Below are 10,204 nucleotides of genomic sequence, written 5' to 3'. Positions count from 1 at the left end.
TCTCTGCTGCCATAAGGCTGTGCATGGCAGTTCAAAGCTTAATCTTTAGAGAAGACCCTGTAACACATTAGCATCTACTGTGACCTTTGAGAATATATACATGTCTGGCCAGAGGTCCCTGAAGCAATAGCGAGGCAGCTTTATAAATCTACAGAGAATTGTATTCTGACAGTGTTGCTCTATGGTCACAGTCAGGAAGGCCAGGTCATCTTTAAATCAGCTTCAAGAATAGTGTTTTCTAACCACTCTATTCTCTGGATAGATCTTCACTTTTTGCTTTGTTTTATCAGCTTGTTCATTTTTTATAGCCTTGTAAAAGTTAGTTATGCTCCAATAAATTTCAAAAGAAAACAAAATGTAGCCTTTACAGAAACTTGGTTTCATGAAAAATTAATTTAATATGTCTCCACATTTAAAGAGATAGCAACAAGTCCATATCATCAATTGATAAGACAGCCTTTTATAGATGTGTGTATACTGTGAGTAGGAATGAAAGCCAGTAGTCTTTCCCTGTGAGAGTATGCACAGGAGACTACATTTCTACCCAGTGAAAAAATAGACTATGCCCAGTGAAAGAATATAGCATCAGAATAATCTTTAGTCATAAACTAATTCTCAATGAAAAAAGGGGACAGTCTTTCCGGGACGTAGAGCAAAGATGGTGGTGGTGGTGGAGGGGAGGTGCATGGGCGTAGCAGAAGAACAGAGGTACAAAATGGAATTAATGATATTCTTGTCTTCAAACTAGGGGGGAGCTCTGGAAAGCATCGTGAAAGCAGCCAGAATAAACTCATGCATCAACATGAAAGGCTTACTAAACCAAACAGATCTCATGCTAAGGACAGAAAAGACCACGAACAATCATCAGTTCTCATCAGGACCATCTCTCCTCTCCTGCATCTGCCCCCAGCCTGTGCAAACAACTATCAGAGCCAAAAACAAAAACCAACAAAACATCAATGACAAAACAAAGACTTAAGGAAGAGAGAAAAGAAGCAATAAATGTTCAACATTGAAGAAACAACAGCCAGTTCAAGGAAGGGCAACCTTAATGAAGAAATACAGCAACTAGTACGGGATGCAGAGAGTGATGCCACTCACAGGTCTCCACGTGGCAGCCTGGCCAGCATCCTTGCTGGGGAAGAGAGAGAAAAGAGCAAGCCAGACTCATGCATCAACTCAGGACTGAGAGAAGCAGCAGAAAGCAATGAGGGGAGAGAATGGAGAACACTGTAAGACAAAAGAAACAAAGCGTTTGTGGATTAGTTAGCTCTCAAAGCTATAAAGAAATAAAACTCAGAAGACAAGACACTGCAGTTTGCAGCAAAGGCTAAAGACTTCTATTAAACTATGAATGGTTGGGGAGATTCAAGGTAGTGGCCTGTCTATGAAGTAGAAGAATCCACACTCAAAAGGACTGTAAAAATGCACACACAAAGCACCCTACAGATGTTTCCAAAAAAGGCAAATGTAAACTAAGAAAAATGCTGCGCTGAGACACTCTTCGAGAATGACATATTCTCGGATGCAACGGGGGCATTTGCTAAGTTAACTTGAATCAAACCTTAAACACTAGGAACAGAAGCAGACAAAAATAGGAAGTGAGAATTCGAAGACCTAATTATACTACAGATGAAGATTAAATGCTAAGAGGCTACAAAAAGAGTAAAGTCAGGGGAAAAGGTAATAAAGGACACTGAAGTAACAGGGAAAACATTCCCATATTCTTATGAAAATTAAGTTAAATGTGAAACAGTCAGACACCACATGAAGAGAGCCAAGAAGCAAGAAACATAACACATTTTTAAAGCTGTGATCCTAGAGAACTTTGTGAAACTAAAAGAAGACAAAGTCTTACATGTTATAAAGCCCATGGGACACCAAAGAAAATTCTAATAAAACTGAGACTTCAAAGGTAAGTTTTTTTTTTAAATTCTCCAGCGCTGCAGCAAAATGAACAAGCAACATATAAATAACACAGAAAGCATCTCTAAGCAGACTTTCCAGAAATGTGTGTTGGTTAGTGTCCATTGTCAACTGGACAAAATTTAGAATCATATGGACAGTTGTTTGGACAGGTGAGGGTAAGAAAACATCTAGAATCTAGATGCTAGATAAAAACCAACTGGCCTATGTCATGCCTGTAGTGAATTATCTAATTATCTACAGACACACACACACACACACACACACACACACACACACACAGTGCTCAAGTAAAATCATGGAAGGAGAAATGGAAATCTTATAAGAGCATAGGACAGAAAGACATAAAGCAAAAGACATCTTGAGGCTATGACATGGCCTTTGTACTTCATGAAGTCACTGCAACTGGGTTACTTGCCTAAGACCTGCAGGTGATGAGGCTCATCACCATTTCTTCAAAGATGGGTAGAAAAATGTGCTGGGGAAAAGGATGTCCTTTTCTTTGGTGATATCATTACTGATCAATTAAGCCCCAGTAAATACCTCCCACCCAAGCTCAGGCAAGATATTCTAATTAAACTCAGAGTCACACACTAAAAGAACACAAGAAAGTAGAACATAGACATGTTAGAAAGATGGGTTTCAGTAAGCGAGGGGAAGGGAGAGGAAGGAGAATGAAAATGAAAAAATGAAAATTTATAGAAATGTATGAGTCTATGACACAGAAAAGAAAAAGAAAAAGGAAAGGGAGTAATGTTTGTCCCTCTCCGATCTGTAATTACTACATATTATGTCTAGCTGTCTCAAACTCCTGCTGAAAAGAATCCCCTAACACACACACACACACACACACACACACACACACACACTAGACTCTACCCTTGAGCTGTGACCTAAAATAAACCTTTTCTCCCTTAAGATGTTTTTTTCAGGGAATTTTTATCAAAGCACCAGGACAAGAAACTAAGGAGAAAGGTGATGATAAGGCAGCATCTTCAGAGACAGAGAAGAAGCCAACCCTGTCATGTGGTAAGGAAAAGAAGCCAACCCTGCCATGTGGTAAGGATATACAAAGTCAGCTTTAAATATGAAGGAGTTCAAAGAATATTCTAAATAGGAGCTGTTCAATATTAACCTCAGCCATTGGGCTGGAGAGATGGCTTACCAGTTAGGAGCACTAGATGCTCTTCCAAAGGACCTGGGTTCAATTCCTAGCACCCATACAAAGGCTCATTAACCATCTATAACATCAGTTCCAGGGGATCTAATGCCCTTTTCGGTTCTCCATGGACAACAAGCACTCATATGGTATACAAACATACATAAGGATGAATATGCCCATGTATAAAAATAAATAAATAATGTGACTTTTAAAAAAAATGGATTAACCTCATCCATCAAGGTACTAGGCAAGCCTGGGCAAACTGAACCAGTGATGAACATACAGACGGATTAACTGCAGATCTCAGACAAACAAATTGAAACAATCAAGGAAAAGTAATAAGTACATGTTCTCTGTCAAGAAAGCAGAATCAATGTAGTAGCAAGTATATGGAGAAAGGCCTAGAAAGAAAATAAGCTTACCAATGGTCATGTAGGTGATAACTAGAAGCCAAAAGACATCTAAGATCCTTTGGCAAAATTTAAAACATGAAAGACAGCTAAAATGAAGTCAAGGGCTGGAGATAGCTCCATGCTTTAGATCACTTGTGACTCTTACAGGGGACCTGCCTTTGGTTCCCAGCACCCATCTAGTGGTTCACCATTACTCAAGTTCCAGAAAATATAACAACCTCTTCTGGCCTCTTTTGGTACCAGGCACACAAGTTGTGATGGCTATTCTTGGTTTTCAACTTAACTATGTATAGAATGAACTACAATCCAGAAATGGAGGGCCTACCTGTGAGAGACTTTCTGCTTGGTTTGAAGTAGTGAATAAGCTTCTAGTCCTGAACTTTGAAGTAGGAAGACACAAACCTTTGATCCAGATCATGAGGCAGGAAGACATCCTTTAATATGGACCATATCTTTTGCTGGAAGTTTATATAAGAACATGGCCGAAAGAAAATTTTGTTCTTTGCCATCCATCAATGGATGTGACTTGCTAGCACATCCATTCCTTCACTGGCATTGGAGCCTACTTCTTTGGGATTTCAGCATATACTGAAGACCATCTGAGTATCCAGCCTTGTGGGCTGAGAAACTACTAAATTCCTGGGCTTTCTGTTCACAGCTAGCCATTATTGGATTAGTAGGGCTGCAGCAATAAATCCCCTTTTTATTTATGAGAGAAAAAGATTCATTCTATAAGTTCTGTGACTCTAGAGAACCAGAATACACAAATGGTGCATGTGCATATATACAGCAAATCACTCATATACATTAAATAAATAAATGTAGTCAAAGCATTTATATCCAAAGTTTTTCCTTCATATAAATAAACTGTATATTAAGTATTTAAAAAATGAAATAAAATACTTGAAGGCGTATTACTAGAAGATGTACCTAACTGAGTCTTGGGGGTTTTCCCTCTTTTTTATTATTGGGGTTTGACCCTAGGGTTTTCATGCATGCTAGTTGAGTAGCTATGAACCATACTCCCATTTCTGGCTTTTTATTTTGAAACAGTATCTCATCAGGTTGCTAAGTAGTTGTGGCTCTGGGCCATGGGGGCATTCAATTTCCATGCAAGACATCAAATGTGACTCATGAGGAGCTAATGAAGGTCAACAGGCTCCTGGAGGTCATTCCAGCTTTTGACTATGACTTGCCATGCTCACACCATCTACTGATGCTGAACTACAAACACTCCACATGTCCTGAGAGGCTTGGGCCTGTCCTACCTCCTTGAGAGACTAAATCAATGCCTCAAAATCTTCATGAAGTTTACCTACTCAGTGGAAGTAGAAAGGAAGTAAAGAGACCATTGTGTCCTGTGCCTGGATGACCAAAGAGGAACATTTAAGTGACAGCCTCTGGCTCTTCCAAAATTAAGAGCTCAGCCTAAGAGGAAGAGTTGGTTTGTCAGGCCTAAGACTCTATTTCATAGCTGTCCATGGCAGTGCCCATCTGTGTCCTCCCATCTTGGCTATACTCTGGGCCTGAATTCTCTCTGATGATAATACAAAGATAAGACACTAGTAGCATGAAGCAAGCCAGCCTGCTGAGACCACTGCCATGATTATTATTAAAACAATTATTCATACTTAGGACTACTCTTTTCATTATCAGCACAGCAAGATGTGAGTCTAAACAGGGACAAATTGGTCAAACACTAAACTTTGCACCTTGTTCCCTAGCAGCAGAATCAGCAATGTGCCCAGGGTCTAGGGGGAAAACCAGCAGTTAGCACCTATGTTGTCTTAAACAGCAGCTCACTGTCTGTTTCCTGCATCTCAGGCTCCTGGGAATGTTCACTAAGTTATTGTCTCAGAAAATTTTACAATATTTCTAGTTTTTGAGCTGGAAAATTGTCTAATAATTCTCACCATTTGTTTTCCTATGGGGACAACTTACTACTTTTGACTATGCCCCTCAAATTTTCTGTGGTGGAAATCTCCAAAGTCATATATAAAGTGTTTAGAGGTGATGTCACTGGGAGGTGACTGAGTCATGTGGATTCCACTCTCATAAATGGAGTGATCTCATGAATTAATAAACTAATGGACTGTTGATGGAATGGCTTTGTAATAAATGCTCTCTGGCATAATTGCTCCATCTCATGTGTGATTCTGAGTTCCATGTTATTACGTAGCAAGCAGGCTTTGTACCAATCAGATGCAAGGACAAATGTCTTAAATATTCAGCCTCCAGAATTTGGAGCTAAACAAACCATTATTCTTTGCAAATTACTCAGTCTTCAGTGTTTGTTATATTAGGCTATTGCCTGGGAAAATAGAGTGTGATGGTCGGTCTTGATTGTTAGAATGACCTAGGAAATACACAGCTAGGTGTGTCTTTAAGTACATTTTTATAGAGGATAAACTGAAGAGACTCCTCAATGTGGGCAAAACATTCCAAATCCAGGCCAATATACAAGGTGGGGGAGGGGAAGCAGTATCCATGTGCCTCCTTCATGTATTTCTGAGCAAGTGTGTCTGTCACTGTGCTGACACCAGACTCTCATCTCCCTCAGTCTTCTGACATAGATAAAACACCAGTGGCTCTCCAGGGAACTTGCAGGCTTTCAGTATTAGATCAGGATGGATGAATGACTCAGTTTCGTGGCTGAGTCTCTAGTGTGTGCTTTTACTCTCCAGTGTGCAGGTGGACATTGTTGAATAACCATTGCCTATTGTGTAAACCAATCTAATAAATTCTATATATGGGCTGTTGCTTGGGGGCACTTGTTTAGGATAGAATGTGCAAGAGTTTAGAGCTGCAGCCTAAAGAAGTTTCAGAAGGATACAAGAAGATTTCAGTGGATCATTCTGTTGAGAATGTAGAAGAACGCTGATAGCAAAACAGATATTAATAACAGTGCTCATGAGATTTCAGGATCAGAACTTTGCTGGAAGTCTTATTGTAGGTTCTTTGTGTGTTATCCTGTAGTTGAGTATCTGTATGTTCCCACGTGTTAAAATTTTAACAAAGCTGAATTTCAAAGTAATACACTAATTTGTTTGCTATAGGAAATTTCAAGACAAAATAACCTTTGGGCTGTTGAATGGTTGCTTCTCACTCATCTTAACCAATTAGAACAAAAGTAAGTCTGTTTCTTACTCCAACAACCTATACTCTGCTGGTACAGAAGACACAGTTCCTAGATGGAAGACTGATATTTATCTCCACTATGTTGAACACTAACACTTCCCCATGGTTACTGTAGATTCCTTATGTCTTTGAGTCAACAAGGTGAAATAGGAGTTATAGTAATATCAGGGGTGTTATTGATTCAGATGACCTGTGGGAAATTGGACTTCTATCACATAACAGAAGATTATATAGGAAATACAATTTATAGATCATTCCTTTTTATTCTTTTCTTTTGTTACTGTTTGTTTGTTTGTTTGTTTTTTCAAGACAGGGTTTCTCTGTGTAACAGTCCTGATTATCTTAGAACTCACTTTTTTTCATTTTTTTAACAACTTTATTTTAAAGAACAAAGATAAATGTACAGATTTTAAGCATTTTTTGCATAAGAGTATATAATACATTTTTGTCAGTACTTGTTTTTTTCTTTTTAAGGTTTGATAGTGTGATCAAGATCCCACCAGTTACAATGAGCAAAAAGTACATGTAAAACAAGATGCAACCTGGAAATAGTCAAAGTTTCCTTGGTGTGTAAAGATTTCTTTTTTAACAATGAGCAGACAGTACATGTAATACAGCGTACAACCCAGAATATGTCAATGTATTCTTGGTGGGTAAGGATTGAGCATGACTATTTTTTTTTGTTTTGTTTTCTTTTCTTCTTGGACTTCCTACAGTCTGTGAGTTGTTTCTGGGGCAGTGTGAGCCTCTGGGGTTAGCATCCCACTATCAGTGACTGCATATTATGTCTGTTCTTTTGTGACTGGGTTATCTCACTCAGGATGATATTTTCTAGATGCAGCCATTTTCTTAAGAATTTGGTTAAGTCATTGTTTCTGATGGCTGAGTAGTATTCCATTGTGTAAATGTACCACAATTTTTGTATCCATTCATCTTCTGAAGGACATCTGGGTTCTTTCCAGCTTCTGGCTATTATAAATAGAGCTGCTATGAACATTGTGGTACATATATCTTTGTTGTGTATTAACCAGGCTATCCTTGAGATCACAGAGATCAACCTCCCTCTGCCTCCAGACTGCTGGGATTAAAGCTGTACACCACCACACCCGGCTTTTTTTTAATTATTTATTTTTAGTTCATGTACATTGATGTGTTTGTCTGCATGTTTGTTTGTGTAAAGATGTTGAATCTCTTGGAACTTGAGTTACAGACAATTGTGAGCTCCCAGATGGGTGCTGGAAATTGAACCCAGGTCCTTTAGAAGAGCAGCCAGTTTTCTTAACCCCTGAGCCATTTCACTAACCCCATAGGGCATTTCTTAATATTCCTATGGTTTGTAGTTAAGTACAATGCAAAACAATCCAATTCAAACACAATGAAAAAGGAACATAAATGTTATGAGTGTTTTGCTCCTGTTTTGTTAAGAATGTTTATAGGGATGGACAGATGGCTCAGTGGTTAAGAGTACTAAATTCCCAAACCTCACAACTCCAGTTCCAGGAGATCTGATGCCCTATGCTGACCTCCTTAAGTACGAGGCACATTTGTGCTGCACATATGCACATGCAGGTAAAACATTCACACAAATTTTAAAAAGGATGTATTTGTGTGTGTGTGTGTGTGTGTGTAAAGTGAATATTTATGTTTTCTTTACCTTCTATTATTTTCCATGTAACATAACATCAACTGAGTATCAGCATTTCAGTATTACTTAAATTATGTTATCGTATTTAAGTTATGAGATATTCAAAGAATAAGTATTCTTCAAAAGACTTTGTCATATATTCTGTGGAAAGAATTGGTGAATTCTCAGTTGTATAAGATATATTTATATGATCTGAGGAGGACAATATTTCTTTGTCATTATCACAATTTAGAGGACTTAAGGAAAAGTGATTGAGCTTTATTATCAACTTGGCTGGACTAAGATCACATAAGAGTGACAGCTCAGGGTATGTCTCTGAGAGCATTTCCAAAGAGGATTGATTACCTGAAGGGCTTCACCTACCTGACCACTAGCCCACATATAAAGGGTTCTAAGGAAAAAGAAGCTGCCTACTGCTCTGCCTTCACTTCTTCTAAAGGAGGCATATCTTCAGACCCCAACTTCCTTTGCCTTCTAATAAAAGCTGAATACCAGTGACTCTTCATGGAATCTCTTAGGCCTTCAATGCCAGGTTGAAACTCAACACCCATCTCACAGGCTGAGTAGCTACCAGGTTCTGAGGCTCTCTGCTATGCAGCTAAGCATTTTCTGACGGCCTGGTACCTATTCTGTAAGTAATCTGATCCTACAGAGAGCCTTACATATTACATAGAATAAGACGCCATTCTTAGCCCTCAAGTATGTGTAACTGCAATCTTGTTCAAGCTTGTCCTAAGCAAGCAGCACCTTGCAGAGGAACAACTTTGTAGGGTAGGAACGACTGTCTCCAAGAGCCATAGTCTCTGCCACTTAGCCCAACTTATGTTAGAATTTTTCCCATAGGGGTTGGCAGAAGCCCATTACCAAGTTGCAGTTTCATGACTAACATGAAATAAGACTCATTTTGGCAGGACCATTTCACAAAGGCCTCTAGATTCCATTCTTCTCCCTCTGTGCTTGAAAAGTAGCCCTGTGCCACATAAACATAGGCACATGAGCAACCAAGGCCATGGAAGGAACCTAGCCTCTCTGGAACAGGTTTGCTTTTGTAGATATCAGCTGTACACCCAACAACACTGGGCCCGTGTCTGTGAGGTGCTCACACGTGAAACACCTATTTGCAGGCTGCCCTAGGCATGAGTAGCTTTGGCCTAGTTTCGGCATTACTCCTGAATCCTTGCTAGCATCTTTTTTTCTATGCACTTGCCACCTTAACGATCAGCCACCATTAAGATTTTTCAGAACAGAAAAACATGAAGTGTCCAGCAAGCTGACGAATGTTTCTTAGCCACTGACTCAACTCAGCTCATTCAGAATATGATGAAGCTAATCCAGGCTATGCCATTGTTTCTTAGCAACCAATGTGCCTTGATCTGAGCTCATCTCACCTGTACCAAAGTCTCTAATCACCACATTGATGAATATCCAAGTGTTCAGCAGCCTGCCTTGGTATTTGTTTTTTAATTACATAAGTTAAAGAACCTGGTCCTTAAAGATACATCTTAAATGATTATTTATTACTATTTAAAGTACCTGAAAAATTCCATGAAAGAGAATCCATACCCATGCTGCTCTGCGATTCCTGCACAAACGACATTTGCGGATGCTCCGATCAGTGTCCCGTTACCTGGAACCAGAAATTTAAAAAAAATAAAATAACATCTCAGCTCATCTTGGAAGCCAGCGTCTGCTCTTTTCTTCGGTTCAGCAGCTGTGCTGTGATGAATGCAGTCACCATCAAAGTCAATGCTTTGCAGATGTCTGGCAACAAAACATATTGCCAGCCAGAAAACGAGTTACCTGTCTGTAAATAGCATGATTCCTTCACAGATAGTTATTGCTGCTCCATATGATGCTAAGGAAAATTGAGAAGGGCTCTGTTGGGATCAAGTAACATGTATCCTTTAAAGGAAAAAAAAT

The 10,204-nt window shown here is 39.2% G+C and overlaps 1 protein-coding gene across 1 annotated transcript in view; it reads right to left on the bottom strand.

Moving 5' to 3' along the window:
* OCA2 (OCA2 melanosomal transmembrane protein) overlaps positions 1-10,204 on the bottom strand; it is a gene marked incomplete at both ends in the record, with an annotated part of 280,886 nt that overhangs the window by 93,800 nt on the left and 176,882 nt on the right. Inside the window, one exon of the mRNA XM_080915069.1 lies at positions 9,818-9,911. Within this exon, the coding sequence (XP_080771195.1) occupies positions 9,818-9,911 (94 nt within the window). The remainder of the gene's footprint in view (positions 1-9,817; positions 9,912-10,204) is intronic.

Source organism: Micromys minutus (genome assembly GCF_963924665.1).
Source record: "Micromys minutus genome assembly, chromosome: 3".
NCBI lineage: Eukaryota > Metazoa > Chordata > Mammalia > Rodentia > Muridae > Micromys > Micromys minutus.
This window is presented reverse-complemented; position numbering and strand designations above follow the sequence as displayed.